Here is a 15247-nt window from a genome sequence, read left to right as displayed (position 1 = left end):
AATCTGTGAGGGAGAATCAAAAAGAAAAAGCATTTGGTTTCTGGTTTTTCCTTTCTTGTGGGGGTTTCATGAGCATATTTCTTTCTCTTCTTCTCTTGGGATAGGCGCCTCGTCGTGTGGCCTCTCCCACCACAGCCTCCGTCTCACGGGCATTTTCAAACAACTACATCCGGTGCTTTTTGCTCAGGCCTTTCATTTTGACGCAAAGCGTCTCCTCATACAACGGCCCCAAACGTCAGCTTGACCCTCGACCCGGTCTGAGGTCCCTGTCCTCGTCTCTCACACTAATACCTGTCGATTCGAGTCGACCATGGCGGGTGTGCTCGAAGGACTCATGTCGTCCCGGCGTCGACCGTCGAGGTCCCGATCAGAGTCCACGAAGCAACTCCATGCTCGCTGGGGCGATGTGGCAATCACGGCTCCCAACGGTGGATGGACCCAGCATTACCTCGACGACGACATGAACAACGTCGCCTACCAGGCCCACGGCAGCCCCGACTCGCAAAAAACCCTCGTCAACACATCCCCCGACTTGAGTTTCAAGGACGAGATCGAACGGGGTAGCGTCGAAACAATCCCACAGCAGTCTCCGCCGCTCATCCAGAAGGAACGGGGTACAATCACCATCACAATTCCTTTGCTGTGGAGCCGGAAGTCCCACCGAAGGTCGTCGTCGACGAGCAGTCAACCCCTCCACCAAACCCAGCCGGCCCGGGTGGTAGAGAAGGTGGTAACCGCAGAGTCACGCCCCGTTCGCCCCGGCATCATCAGCAATATCGACGAAGTCATTGTGGCGGAACCAAGACCCGCAATCGAGCCATTCCGAGTAGACTCGCCCATCATTCATAGCCAGTCGCCGGTATATGACGACGTCAGCACTTTCTTCACGCGGGCAGTCTTTCCAGAGAAACACCCGGGTCCCCCACGGCTTCCGCAGATCCAGACCTCGGTCCCTCCAAACAAGAGCCAACCGGCTTCGGCCATCTCCATTCTGAGCCCTGTGGTGGAAAAGTACAATGAGCTCTCCGAGAGCAACAATGCCACGCCCATGGACAACACCCCCATCGCACGACAGATCGAGTCTGCCATTCCCCACAGTCATGAGAGGCAGGTCGACCTTGCGGGCTTGGTTGACCGGTTGGAGGGGCACGTCCACACTACGCCTCTGATTCCATCAACCTCTGAACCTCCAAGTTCAGACGAGGCTGCAGACCCAGCCATTGAGAGACCCGAGTCTGGCAGCAGTGCTACCAGGCTCCCTTCCCGGCCTTCTTCTCGAGGTCCAGGCATTGGCGAGGTGGCGTACATGCGAGCTTCGTCCCGAGGGCCCTCAGAGTCCAGCGGTGGCCGTCGGTCTGCTTCGCGAGAACCTGCTGAACGGCGGGCTGACTCGGTGGGACCGGGTCGTCGACGGGCTGTCTCGAGAGAAGCCCCTCGACGGCGTGCAGATTCCCCCGCGCGAGGCGCTACTGCTTCGTCTTTCTCCCGCGGATCAACTGGCCGCAGAAATGCCTCTTGCGAACCGAGCATTACCCGCTCTCTGTCCAGAGATCCGGTCAGGCGACGTGCTGACTCTCCTCCACCCGTGAGCCGACGAGCCCTGTCCCGGGAGCCAGCTGTCCGCCGTGCAGATTCACCAGAACCCAAGACCCGTCGAGCTCTTTCTCGCGGACAGGCCATGACCGGGACCGTCTCACCAGAGACAATCACTCCTCGTGCATTCTCTGACGATAAGCCGATTCGTCCTCGTGCAGAGTCTCCAGGCCCGAGTACTCGTCGAGCAGTCTCTCGCGAGCCGTACACTCGCCATCGTATCTCTGGCGACTTTTCCACCCGGCGCGCCACGTCGGTCGACCCGGTCGTGCGTCGTGACAGCCCTCCCAAAGACGACGTCACTTCACGCCATGCCAGTCCTCGCGACGACATCTTCACTCGCCGCGCCAGTCCACGAGACGATATCTTCACTCGCCAGGCCAGCCCCCGAGAGGATATCGTTCCCCGACGGGGCACGCCGGTGGTGGTGGCAACCGCGGAGAGGGACAGGGACAGCGCGGCGGGCTCGAGCTCACCGGATGAGCTGACCCCAGACGAGGCGACCGACATCGAGACCGAGACGGACGAGATGTACTTTGAATCACGCAAGGGGTGGAACGGCGCGGCGGTGGCGGGCAGCGCGAGCCGAGGATTCTACGGCGACGTCGTGCAGGACTACAAGCTGATTGCGCGGGACGTCGAGGCCGACATTGCCGCTTCCGAAGGGCAGAGCTCCGGGATCAACATTGTCAACCTGATCAAGAAGGAGAAGGAAAAGGAAAAGGAAGTCCCCAAGCCAAAGGGCGAGGTAGTCAGCCAAGGCAAGGTGTACAAAGGGCCGGATCTGGTGCTTTCTCAAGAGGAGCTCTGGGGATGAGGACATGGGGAGGGTTTTTGGGTCAGTCCATTTCTTTGTCCTCCTCAACAAGATGGTCTATCTGGCCCTATACTGACGGAGGATGTTGACAGAAGCCAACGGAATGAATGAACCACAACAACATCAACAACACGACAACGATAACATCAAGTCGAAGGCAGAGAGATTGTCGATTTTCAGAAATGAGCCTCTTCGGTACAGGTCATCCAGATATATATCAAGTTACGAGGCAAGCGAGACTCGAACCTCGTATATACACGTATGTACGGTCAAGAACAACAGGTGGAAAGGTGCTTTACCTGATATACAAGGATGTCCCATCACCAGCATGTCAGACTTTACGGAACAAAAAGGCAGCCATGTCAGAATCCCGGTACCGACGACAGCAACCTCATCATTCCAGGGTTTCTACTTCTTACATGGCGCATGAGGATTGAACGGCTTTCGATGAGATAGGGACAGCTTGAGCGGGCATCGGACTGTGAGCATCTATCACTTTCACAATCAGAATCACAAACCACGACTACAACCAGAACGAGAACGAGAATCACTTATTCACTCACTCAGTCTCTATCTTATTGTACCCATCTATCTGTCTGTCTGTCTATTCATCTATCCATCTGCCTACCTGCCTACCTACCTCCCCATCTATCAAACACAACAGACAAACCAACTCACCAACCAACCAACCAACTCACTCACTCAATGAAATGTACGAATCTCCTTCTTCTGTCTAGTCTAGTCGATTCTAGTGCACCATGCACCTCCATACAGTATGTATCGGTATGAATTGATGTATCCTCATTTGGACGTTTCTCTATTCCTCTTCCTACTGTCTATCTCTTCTCCTTCCACTTTAAACCCGTGTTCTCTTTTCGCTCGCGACGTCTCGGCCGCCTTCCTTCCCCTCGAAATAGTACACGCGCACGCCGACGTGGACGGTGTAAACGACGGCACGGCCCAGGCTCCTGACGGATTCCCACCGCGCCGTCCGGTCCCTATCGCGGCCTCCTCAGGGGGATGGGCTGGAAGAAAGCTGGGTTGGTCTTGAGTATGGGTTTGGGTCTGGGAACGCGTAATGTGTTTGGGACACGCTGCTTAATAAGGGCTGTGCTCTCATTTCATAGTGGTAGTGGCGAGACATGGTATGGCGAGGCATAGGTAGATGGATAGTACCAGACACTTTCGAGCCCGTGTAACGTCCAACCAAAACAAAAAATACAAGAGGAACAAAAATTCTGGATAGTTTGAAACGGATCACGAAACATATTGATCACATTGATCCATATTGGTCAATGGCACAGCCAACTTAGCTGCCAAGTGCTGAACAAGGCTGAATTTGATACATCGCTCACCAAGCCACCAGCACTAACAAGTCCCTGTTGTACAATTCTTGACCTTTTCCCTCTCAAATAACCTGGCCTTCAAGAATGAGAAAGCAGAAATTCTGGCCCTGGCTCATCGTCCTCGCTCTCAGACGTCATTGTCCGGTCTGGAGGCTTTGGCCGAACGTTTGTGATTGGCAATGATGTCGGTTTCGCGACGGAATCAGCCTCTCCAGCAAAAGGATCCAGCTCTGAAGAGGGTGGGCCTCGAGGCTGTGGCCGTAAGCGAACGCCAAGAGGGTCAAGCTCGACGCTGTCAAGAGGATCGACCTCTTTCTTCTGCTTGCCCTTATCGAGCGCATTTCCAAACTGACGCAATGTGTCTTCTAGACTCTGGTTGCTGCTTTCGCCTGGACTCCGTAGTCTGCCCGGCGGAAGCATATTGTCCCGGAGTAGATCTGGAGGGTACTCATGACTCTGTGTCGTCTCATGGTCTTCAAGCTGATTGCGATCATTGAATCCGTTGACACTGTCACCGTCATTCAGTTGACCATCGGTGGTGGATGATGGGTTGGCACTCCGCTGGAGCAAATCCCGTGCCTGCTGGAAAGCCGCGAGCTCAGCACCTATTGCGCAGGTGAGGAGATTCCAGTGCTTGGATTCGGCCAGGTCAAGATCTTCCTCGAGAGATGAGATCAAGGTAGAGAGTTTTGTAAGGACCAACTGGACGGACGCCTCTTCAGCTGTTGTCGCCGGTACACTCTTCGCATCAGCCGCTCCGTTCGGGGTGGCCCACTGGAGTTGCGAGTGAGACAGCTCCCGCGTCTGCGTCTTCAAGTCCCGTTCAAACTCGCCAATACGTCTTACAATGTCGCGCCAAAGTCTCGATCCTTCTTCCAGGGCATTCCTCTCACTCTCCGCGCTCGCCTTTCTCTGACCCAGCAACTCCACTTCGTTTGTCCACTGCTCCTGTGCCATTTGCAGGGTCCGCCTCTCTGGCTTCAGGGCGTACATCCCTGGATCATGTCCGGAATTGAGACTCTGCTGGATCGGTGGTCTCCGCAGGAACGATTTGACCTGAACCTCGCTCAGTGCCAGCGACTCCATGTAAGAGCTCAATTCCGAGTCCCTTGAGCTCTCGGTCTCGCGGAGCTGATTCACTAGGATTCTGTGCTTGGACTTGAGTTCCAGCAAGGCTGTCTCCAGGTGTTGGATCTCCTGTTCCACGGCCTGAATCTCGGAGCGTAGACCGACAGGTCCTTCTTCATTTTTGATCTTGCGAATCTCATCCTCAAGGAGGTGTCTCCGGTTTCCTAGGTCCGAAGCCTGTTTCAGAGCGTTGTCTCTAGCCACAACTTCTCGGTCGATGAGGGACAGTTCCCACTCCCTAAGGGCCGCGAATTCCCTCATGGACTTTTCCAGCCCGCGGCGTGCTCCTCGGAGTGTGATCTTTCTGGGCTTCGGTTGACGGATTGGTATGGTCCGCGGTCCTGGATCCGCTCCTGTTCTTGTAGACGTAGAGATGGATGGAGTGGGCGTGGGACTTCCCACAGAGGACGAATCTTCCGGGTCTGCGTTCACAACGCCAGCACCGAGCCCTTCTGACTGCGCATCGAGGAGGCTCTGAAAGGTCCGCTCGAGTGATTTGGCAGCTCTCTCAACCGGGAGGAAGGGATCGTTGTGGTGCACTAAGGACGAGCTCAGCTTCTGGGGTCTTTGAGAGGTCGGGGACACAGAAGTGTTTCGTTGCCTGTCGGACAATGGAGATGGGGTTGCTGCATCTCGTAGCAGAATGCGAGGGCGGACTGCGTCGGAGGAGCGCGACGAAGAGACTGAGACGTCATCCTCATACTGAGGAAGTGAACTTGTACTTCCCGGCGGGTGTGGGAAGATGCGTTCAATAAAGGACTTCCTCATGATTTGACCAGGGAGAGATCCGTGGTCGCCAGAGACGTCGCGAGCTGGAGGGAGAATGTCGCTGTCGCTGTTGGTGACGCTTCACAAGGGGGCACATAACGGAGGCAGAGAGGTCTTTGACATTCAGGCAGGCAGAACTGGCTTCCGTTTGCACAAACGCAGTGTGACACGATCATGTGTACACAACAGACACCAGGATGCCAGAACGAAGTCATGGGCCGCGAAAGTTGCCGAAGTTGACCCAGACATCCCTATGCCGTCACATTCACACCGACGACAACCAGGCACCCAGGGCTGTTGCCTATCAACGACCAGGTTGATGCCTCCGGCGCCAGGTATGTATACAGGGAAAGAGGTGACGGTTTACAGCCAGAAACTTAAACCAATTGTAGGAGTACAGCCTCATATCAACCATGGTAATATCTAGTATACTTGTTACACCACTCGTTTCGGCTTCAAGCATAATCCACACAAGTTGGGTGGATCCAAAGATTCAATGATTGAGTCGACCACGAAGATCATAGCCCAACTGATAGTGCAGGCTTCTAGGACCATGAGTCATTGTTCGTACATAGGCTGACTGGTTACAAGTGCTGTGAAAGCATAGCCCTGAGAAGAGAATTGTGCAGCGTTGAACTGATGCTGGAGCTAGAGAAAGCGCGAATCATGGCGCAGACCGAATCCAAGGCAATGTTGATCCGAGCCATAGAGAAGGGATTCTCTTTCTCTGCGTCCTCCTAAGTGCTTTAGTGCTTTTGAAAGATCCAAAGTTCCCGTGCTTTTTGCACGGAGATTCTCAAAGCTTGATATACTGTCGACTCAGAAAGCTGGTGTCGACACTCCGCAGGAACAACGGGACGATGGACGTATTGCGCGGCGGTGTTCGATAAATGTGTGGCTTTTCCGCTCCGACGCAACATGTAGCGGCGATGGTGATGGAGCCTACATCAACAAACGCCAGGCACCCAAAATGAGTGCTGCTGTACCTGTGCAGACGCCCCTATGTATTTGGTCAGCATCAATTCGCGACAATCTTCGGACCGACCGAATACTTACATGAGCCACTGAAGGGTCGAGAACTTGACCGCTTCTACTCGCTCGCGGAGACTGGCCACCTCTTGCTCAATTCGAGCTTCCGTCTCCTTGATGCGCATCTCCTGTCCGTTCGCTTCCTCCCGTATCCTCCCCTTTTCCAAGTTCAGGTCAAGGCGAACACTGGCTTGCGTCCGGCTGATCTCATCTCGTAGTCTCGAGTTTAACTTGGCCAGATCGCTGGTTAAACGGTCATGACTCGATCGTGTTAATTGTGCTTCGGTGCTATCTGCGTTGGACAATTCACTCCTCAATTTGGCAAAATCGACCTTCTGCGTATATGTGCTTCTCTCCGCATCTTCCTTCAGCACCATGGTTCGAGTAAGGTTCTGAATCGACTCTTCTATCACGTCGTTGAGGACACGCATCATGGCCACGGCCTGCTCCTCTGTGAAGCCTTCGTCTTTCAATCTCTGCACGAATCGCAGCGTGTCAAAGTGGTGGGCTTTATGGTGCACAGGCGTCGTCGAGAACGCCCGACGTGCAGGTTTAAATGTAGCGGCATAAACCCCATTGTGTCGTATGGGAGCTGAATCTCGAGGGAGTGGTTGAACGTCCGTCCGGGGTCTCTTCCGTGATGGAGAAGGGCGCTGCCCGGTCAAGCTAGGAGCGGCATTGCTATGTATTGTCCGAGGCCTCGACACGGACTTGAAGGAAGCAGTCTTCAACGTTTGTATTACCCAAGGTCGCCCAGAGACGGACTGCGGCGCTACCTGGACGAGCGAGGCGGAGGTCCAGGTCAGGCGCAAGAAACGAGGGAGTTCGGTCACAGGTTTAGAGCCTGCCATGGAAGGCATGGGGACTGGCAACGCTGCTGTTGCGAGCCCTGACCGTCGGAATACTTTCTCTCAGATAAAATAGTAACCGCGCGGGTAGGGTAATTAGAAGGACGTCGTTGACAGAGACTGCGCATATGTCGGAGAGGGGAGAAAAGGCATCGCAGCGTCTGGGGTTTTGCATGGTGCCTGTGAGGCAGCCTGGCCCGCCTGTTCCTGGATGGTTAAGCCAATCACAAGGAGCCTGATTCGGAGGATTCGCTCAACACAACTAAAGAGCCAGGATACATTTAGGTGCTGCCCAACTGCCTCTTCTCGATACAAGCTCTGATATATTCATTGATGTACACGACATTTAGGGCGCTACATATTTCTAAAGAGTCATCCGGATTTCGGGGACATTGCAAACAACTCCGTCTTTCCCTTTACCATAACTTTGCCAATATGGCCACCCAAACGCCAATCCTGGAATGTTCGCAGGCCATTCTGCTGTCATGTAGCCTATCGACTAGAGTGCCCTCATTAAACAATTGATAGGGTGCGGGAATGGAGCTCTGCTCGCTGTCTCAATGCCCAACATCGCGGCCGCAGGACCACCATGTCTATGTGACATTGCGAGTGCTGTGAATAAGAATGGCTGAGGGCCATAGTTTGGTGGCATATTGGCATCTGCTTTGTGACTCCAGTTTACCTCTTCTTCTGCGGCGTTGAATTGCCATGAGACCAGGGATGCTGCCTCAAGGTGACTTCAACCGACGCCGTTGTGCTCTGTCGCTGTATGCGACCATAGACATATTCGCAACCGCAACATGCTGACCTGAAAGGAGCCAAAAGTCGATGCTCAGCACTATCTAGCAATTTCAGTCCGTGGCCTCCTATTTGCATTTCCCTTGACAACCCAAAAAGCCAAGCGTGCTTTCTGCATGGATACCCTCTCGCATTCCAGCTTCTCCAAGGCCGTGGTTGTATTTGTAAGACGTCAAATATTGACGGGAAAGGCGAATGGGGTTCAAGAGAAGAGTGCGCCGTCAAACAAAACCTGGGACAAAAGGGGCATTCACAGCTCTCTCTGGCTCGCCTTGACCACGCCCGCATCGGCAACTTTTTCATCCAACTCAACAACCTTGCCATTCGCTGCTGACGACTTCGAACTCTTCCAACCCAGCGCAGCTAGCCTCTCCGCCAGAATGGGATGACTGTAATGATAGCTCGCATACATCCAGTCGGCATCCATAGTACTCAGATTCTGCACTTGCAACTTGATCAGACTCCTTGCCAATTCCTTCTCATATCCCAGTTTAGTAGCAAACGCATCGGCTTCGAATTCGAATTTTCGAGAAAGCACGTTCATCAAAAGCTTGACCACGGCGTCCATTGGAGCAAGGGCGTCGGAGAACAAGATGAAACCAATGATGATGGGATGTGAGTCGTGGAAACCAAAAGAGGAGTAAAGGGAGTTGTTGTCGATAAAGACACTGAAAAGCGCAAAGATATAGAACATGTGGAACTAGACACCAGTCAGCTGAGGGTTCGGGGGGGAAGCGACAAACATACCTGTGCAATGGCGAACAGTTTCGTAGTGTGTGACAAACTCCAATGTCCTAGCTCGTGACCTAGTACTGCCACTACTTCTTGCGGTTCGCTCTTTTCGATCAAGGTATCGTAAATGACAATGTGTTTCTTCCACGGAAGCCCAAAGAAGTAGGCATTGCTATGCGCACTCCGTTTGCTTCCATCAATGACGTACAGAGACTTCAGGGGGAACTTGAGCCGTTGCGCCAATGCCTCCACTCCAGACTTGAGTTCTCCAGGTTCGAGAGGAGATAGCTTGTTGAAAAGCGGGAGGATGAAAATCGGATAGATGGTGATCGCGAAGAGTTGCACGACGATCCCAAAGAGCCAGAGATAGTAGAAGAATCTTGTGCCCGTCACCTGAATGATCTTGAGAAAGGCACTGAGTAACGGCGTCCCCAGTGCAACCATCAATGCCTGGCCTTTGAGCATATCCGTGATCCATAACTTGATAGTTTGTTTGTTGAAACCGAACTTCTCTTCTAAAACAAATGTGCTATAGTATGAAGGTGGAAGCGACAAGATCTGTGAGATGACATTGAAGGTCAAGAAGAAGAGTACCGAGTGGGAAATCTCGCCAGAGAAACGACTGGGAAAATAGCGGGCAAGCAAGAGACCTGTCAATGACCAGAGCTTCGGCAAGACATCGTATTGAATGAAGAGGACGTTTTGGATCTGGGAGTAGAGGCCGGAGATGAAGCCAAATTTCGCCTTTGCGCGACCGTATGCCTGGGGACAGGAGTCAGCAAACTTGAGCATGGAGACAAGATAGTCAAAGAGGCCGCGCATGTACCTGACTCTGGTCGAAGACATCCTGAGAGATCTCGTCTTCGAGCGTCTTCGGGGGCTTCGTCTTTTGCAGCACCTTATACTGCCTCAATGAGAGAAGACCTTCAAGCACATATTGACCCAGGGAGAACCCAAGAATCAGTTTCTTCCATGGGAATCCGGGGCGGTCAAGAAAGACCGCTAGGCGCTGTTGATAACACACGGATTAGTGAGGGGGGGATTAAGTGGTAGGGAAGGGGCATTGGACAAACGAACACGAGGGAAGTCGCCGAGGAGTTGGAGGAGAGAAGCCATTGTCCTCCTGCGGTTTAGTCAGGAGCAATGAAAGACGAATGCATGTAATGCGATTCGATATATGAACGCAAGTTGGCACGCAGCGAGACAGGCAAACAGGCAAGGCAGGTCAAGTCGCACGAACATGTGTCTTCACCGAGGGCCTCGTTGGTTCAACTTGAACGGGAAAGTGCGGCGAGCATTCGGCGCAAATCACAACCTTGAGCAAGGCTGCATGCAGAAACTCTAGATCACTCTCTTTGTCTATTCAGAGCAGCCCTACTCTGGACTGTGACTACAAGCCATTGTCGAGATCACAATGTGCCGAATCTGTGGCCGCGTGGTCAAATGCATCTTTGACAGTATGCCATCAAGGGTGAAGGTGCACCGAGTGCCGAGTCGAAGGTGAGCTCAACATGATCGCAACGTCTTCTGTGACGAAGCACTGACTATTGCCAATTAAGAGCGTTCACTACAGTTAGACGGATACCTTCAAGGTCAATCACGAGCTTCTCCGGGGTTACATACACTCCAAACTCAACATCTCTCCTTGCCCGTGCATTCAGCAACCTTTCACTCCGCACTTCAAGTGTATCCCCTCTGAGATCATCACCTTCGCCTTTAATCACACCCTCATCGTTTTCATCACCGCTACAGTCGCAGCTGTCAAAGATTTTATGCCGTTCCTTCTCCACGACACCCACCCTCCTCGGTTATAGAAGGAGAAGCGATACATACAGTCCCTCAAGACGTGTCCAGAAACGTCGGCACGGCTATCTCTCGCGGCTGAGATCTAAAGGAGGACAGGAGGTTCTAAAACGGCGGAAGCTGAAGAGGAGGAGCGATCTGACTTGGTGAACTCTTGTCCAGGCATGTGGTGCCATAACTCGCAAGTTTATTGAGCGAGCCAGATCTTTGTGTATTTCGCCGAAAGAGGCGAGATGCGAGGAAGCGGAATGAGAAAGAGAATTCCAATCTAGGTGGTCAGATTACGTTGTCGACCTGGTATTGTGCTTAAGTCTGAGCTTCGAGTCTGGTGTTTGGCTCCTAAGTCGAAAGCGTTGTCCATATAAATTAGACGAAAGAGCCGTGGAGGGAGTCGTACACAGTGAATTCACAACTTATCAACTCTGTATTTGAATACCCGAAAGTCGGCTTGTAAAGCTATTTTATTGTATGCACAAGTTTATTCTATATCAGAACCCCGTATTCATACTTCCGCTCCCTTTTGTGCTACCACGCCGTCGCTCTTCAAGTGGGCGAAACTGCTTGCCTCAAACTTGGGCTCCTCTGCAACCTCGACCAGCTTACTCGCCTCGGTCTGCATGGGCGACAGCCCCCAGCGCTCAAACATATCCTTATCCTGCTCCCACCCGTTGCAATCCGTCGTCAACATCTTTTCGCCCGTGAAAATCGCATTCGCGCCCGCCATGAAACACAGCATTTGCTCACTCTCAGGCATAGTGACCCTTCCGGCTGCAATACGAATGATGGTTCGCGGCATGACCAGGCGAGCGGTGGCAATACAACGGACCATGTCTTCCAATTTAACCGGTTCTTGGCCGAACATTGGCGTGCCTTTGATGGGCACCAGCTTGTTCACGGGGAAAGATTCAGGGTGTGCTGGGAGAGTGGCGAGGGTGTGGATCAAGCCAACATGGTCAGTTGCAGGCGTCTCTCCTAGACCGAGAATACCCCCACTGCAGACGTGGATGCCGGCTTCGCGTACATTTTCCAGTGTTTGCAATCGTTCGTCGTAAGAACGTGTGGTGATGACGTTGGGATAATGTTCTCGCGAGGTATCCAGGTTATGATTGTATGCTGTTAAGCCGGCCTCCTTCAACTCCCGAGCTTGTTGCTTGTCAAGCATGCCGAGGGTGACGCAGGCTTCCATACCCAGGGCCCGAACACCTTTGACCATTTCCACAATATTCTTCATTCCCCGAGTCCGACCACGCATGTCGCGCCAAGCAGCGCCCATACAGAATCTGTTGGAGCCATTCGCTTTGGCGACTTTTGCTGCCTCAATGACGGAGTCGACCGCGGAGAGTCTGGTGGCTTGAAGGTTTGTCTTGTAGCGGGACGACTGGGCGCAGTACGAGCAGTCTTCTGTACACCCACCAGTCTTGATGTTCATGAGGGTACATAGTTGGACAGCCGAGGGCTTGTGAAATCGACGGTGTACAGTGCCCTGCAAGTTCTCTTAGTAAGGGGAATTCTAGACAACGGATCCACATACTGCGGCGAAGGCCAGTTCCATCAGAGGGGTCTGGTGAATCTGAGAAATCTCCTCTTTGGTCCAGTTGTTGCGCGGACCAGTGGCATTGACAGCTTGCTCGAATACCGACTGGCTTTGAGGTTGTGGTGGAGGATGGCTCTGGCTGAGACTGGCAGCGACTCGTGGGACATCATGCACAATGCTGTAGAAACGAGCTGAGGAGACTTTCTTCGTAGCTCTGCGAGCCACGCAGCGACTCATTGTTGCCAACTCCATCCTGCGATGCACACAACAGTAAACTGGATGGCAATGTTTCTGTTCGGGATGTTGAGCAGGATCGATATTAGCCCTCGCCGAGGGACGGAGCAGGAGCAATTCAGAAAGGGTTGATTGGTGGGGGAGGGGGACCTTGTCGGTGCAATTGTTGTGTCGGCTCGGCATTCAACAAACCCTGAGGATCCACCGCAGCCTTGTCCGATGTCCGGTGTCCGGTTCTCCGGGGTGAGTACCGAGTACAAGACTTGAGAGGCTCTTTAACCGCCATCCGTCATCACCATGTACGACACTTATCTGAGAGAAAAAGAGAGAAATGCAAAGGTAGGAGCTGCTCATCTGAGTAGAGTACGGACTCGGAATGTAAAGTAGATGGACGCAGACGAGCTACATACTAGCGATGATTGGTAATGGTCCCAGAAACGAGCTTGGTACTATCCCGAAATGGCCTCTTACATGCAGGTACCAGACACTAACTTCATTTCTTGTAGAGACAAAGAACATGCTCATTTCTATTCATGGCTGTCAGGAAGGCAGGGCCGCTTGGCGCTCCTCGTGGACTGCCTGCAGAGGCCTCATGAAAACCTGTTGGGTTTCATTTGTCAACCTAAAGCTCTTTGGTATTGAGACGTCTGAAAGTGTGGACCCGACAATGTGATTGCCCTGAAACCTCGTGGCTATGACTAGCCATGCCTTGGTCATTCTTGCAATTCCTCTGAAACCTTCTCTCAATCAGTTGACTAGGCAGATAAGCAAGGACCCCTCAGTTGGAAAGATGATTGTGTTGTCGTGTTCTACGCAGAACCAGGAGGAACGGAATTGCAGTTTTGGAGATTAATCTCCATCTCAGTTCCTTGCGATTGGTGAGATACCTGTTTGCATACCTCGTCACCAGGCAGAATCTGGCCCATGATCCAAGGACGAGGCATCTGAAGCCAAAATCAAATCCAGGACTCGAGGACGACGTTGCTGGAACGCTGCCGACTTCAGTGGGCGGCTCAGCTCGTGGCCACCGACATATGAAATTCGTAGAAGCAAAATGTTAGGATACTCCTTTCTTGGTGGTCAACAGGCTCAGCCTCGTCACATATAAGCGCCAGCAAGCCTCATATGCGGCAGAAGTCACAAAGGGGCTGTCCATTTAGTCACACTATATCTGCCTCCGAGATATTGTACTGACGTCAGCGAACCTGTGGAGTTGTCGTTTTCTGATTCGAAGGGTGGCAGCTGGACGTAGCGCTTGCGGAGATACAAAGGCCGAAAGAGATAGAAGCTCCAATTTCCTAGTCAGGGCGGGCTGACGTCGTCAGGATGCAACGAACTTGTTCTAGGCGGTTTAATCCATGCCAATTGGCAAGTCGACAAACCCAAATCTAATACTGTCGAAGAGTGCCGATACGTCCACGTGTAAAGGGGAATGGGCGGTTAAGGATCCTGGGATTCCTTGTGCAAAAACAATTTGATTTGGAACCCAGGCTCACCGAAAAGATATGGAACAGAGTGATGAGGGATCGTGGAAGGATTCATTCGGCGTCCACTCGCATGTCGGAGGGAGGAGAAAAGGTCTAGGCCATCACAAGACTGAGAGCTCAATGTGGCAGTTGCCTAGTGAGCGAAGGAGACGACCTCGTAAAAGCCACAAGTCCAGAAGGGTTTGATCGTGCGATGACGACGTATCCAGCATTGGCTTTCCGGGGCCAGACACTGACTCAATGCAGCAATTGGAGCCTTGGACTTCGCTGACGTACAAGCATGGAGAGAGGGCACCAAGGGTGTATATCTTTCGCAACGTGGCCCCGCGAAGCATACCAATGAGAGACGTCGCAATGCCACTTGAGAGTCTCTTAATGATATCCACATGTAGGCTTTCTGCAAGTCATAGGCTCAGCTCTCCACACCTCCAGCACTGCGCCTTACGAGTATGCGAGTGTTCCCTCGAGGAGGCTGCAGCTCTGCATCTTGATTGGTTCACCTCCAGAGCCGCTTCTTCCGGAACCAGGGTAACGAACTCATGGTTCGTCGATCCAGCCGAGAAAGAGGTTGTAGTGGCAAGTGTTCAGAAAGCCCATCTTGCATCCTACCCCAGTGGAGAGGAGCATGACATCTTTGTTCAAACGAAACACACAAATCAAGACCTTGACACGTTCAGCTCTTGAATTTGATCACAGATCTGCAGCGGCTTCCACGAGACCGGAATCCTCCCTCAGGCAGGCGACAGGCTGATTGGACGAAGTATATATGACTATCTGAGACAACCGTAACTTGCTTCAATGCGCAATATTCAGATTGGAGCCATTGGATGCCGAAGGAATTGCGCGCGCTCGCGTACGAGGTATTCGCATGGGACGGGATGGAAGGATTTGAGCTGACCAGTCAGTGAGTGGACGTGCTATAGCGCCCGACTGAGATCAATAATATGATCATTTGAGGGAGATGCCGCGCGCTCAAGGCTACAAAAGCTGACCAGTCAGCCTTCTTGTGTGCTTCGAAGCTGGCACGAATCATCAACACGACCGAAAGTGTAGAGCAGCCAGCGAGCCTGGCAACAGTCCCGAGTAACTGGGACGGCCAGGTGGTCAGCGGCTTGACAGGGTAATAGATA

At 52.8% G+C, this 15247-nt stretch overlaps 5 protein-coding genes across 5 annotated transcripts; 1 reads left to right on the top strand and 4 right to left on the bottom strand.

Moving 5' to 3' along the window:
- Nucleotides 1-310: 310 nt before the first annotated feature.
- On the top strand, nt 311-2410 carry Z517_02132 (uncharacterized protein; the record flags this gene model as incomplete). Its single annotated transcript, XM_013431243.1, has 1 exon — nt 311-2410. One exon carries the CDS (start codon nt 311-313, stop codon nt 2408-2410), a length of 2100 nt encoding a protein of 699 aa, XP_013286697.1.
- Nucleotides 2411-3834: 1424 nt separating this feature from the next.
- Z517_02131 (uncharacterized protein) lies at nt 3835-5652 on the bottom strand (the record flags this gene model as incomplete). The annotated part of the gene is made up of 1 exon (XM_013431242.1): nt 3835-5652. The coding sequence occupies one exon, from the start codon at nt 5650-5652 to the stop codon at nt 3835-3837; it is 1818 nt and encodes a 605-aa protein (XP_013286696.1).
- Nucleotides 5653-6448: 796 nt separating this feature from the next.
- Z517_02130 (uncharacterized protein) lies at nt 6449-7541 on the bottom strand (the record flags this gene model as incomplete). The annotated part of the gene is made up of 2 exons (XM_013431241.1): nt 6449-6638; nt 6709-7541. The coding sequence occupies 2 exons, from the start codon at nt 7539-7541 to the stop codon at nt 6449-6451; spliced, it is 1023 nt and encodes a 340-aa protein (XP_013286695.1).
- A 1036-nt stretch (nt 7542-8577) lies between these two features.
- Nucleotides 8578-10175, bottom strand: Z517_02129 (uncharacterized protein; the record flags this gene model as incomplete). Its single annotated transcript, XM_013431240.1, has 4 exons — nt 8578-9027; nt 9075-9821; nt 9886-10068; nt 10137-10175. The coding sequence occupies 4 exons, from the start codon at nt 10173-10175 to the stop codon at nt 8578-8580; spliced, it is 1419 nt and encodes a 472-aa protein (XP_013286694.1).
- Nucleotides 10176-11364: 1189 nt separating this feature from the next.
- Z517_02128 (biotin synthase) lies at nt 11365-12633 on the bottom strand (the record flags this gene model as incomplete). The annotated part of the gene is made up of 2 exons (XM_013431239.1): nt 11365-12345; nt 12394-12633. 2 exons carry the CDS (start codon nt 12631-12633, stop codon nt 11365-11367), a joined length of 1221 nt encoding a protein of 406 aa, XP_013286693.1.
- Between the last annotated feature and the right edge of the window lie 2614 nt (nt 12634-15247).

The sequence above is a fragment of the Fonsecaea pedrosoi genome (assembly GCF_000835455.1).
Source record: "Fonsecaea pedrosoi CBS 271.37 unplaced genomic scaffold supercont1.2, whole genome shotgun sequence".
In the NCBI taxonomy this organism is placed as follows: Eukaryota; Fungi; Ascomycota; class Eurotiomycetes; order Chaetothyriales; family Herpotrichiellaceae; genus Fonsecaea; species Fonsecaea pedrosoi.
The sequence above is the reverse complement of the archived record's forward strand: the minus strand, read 5'-3'. Positions and strand labels throughout refer to the sequence as shown.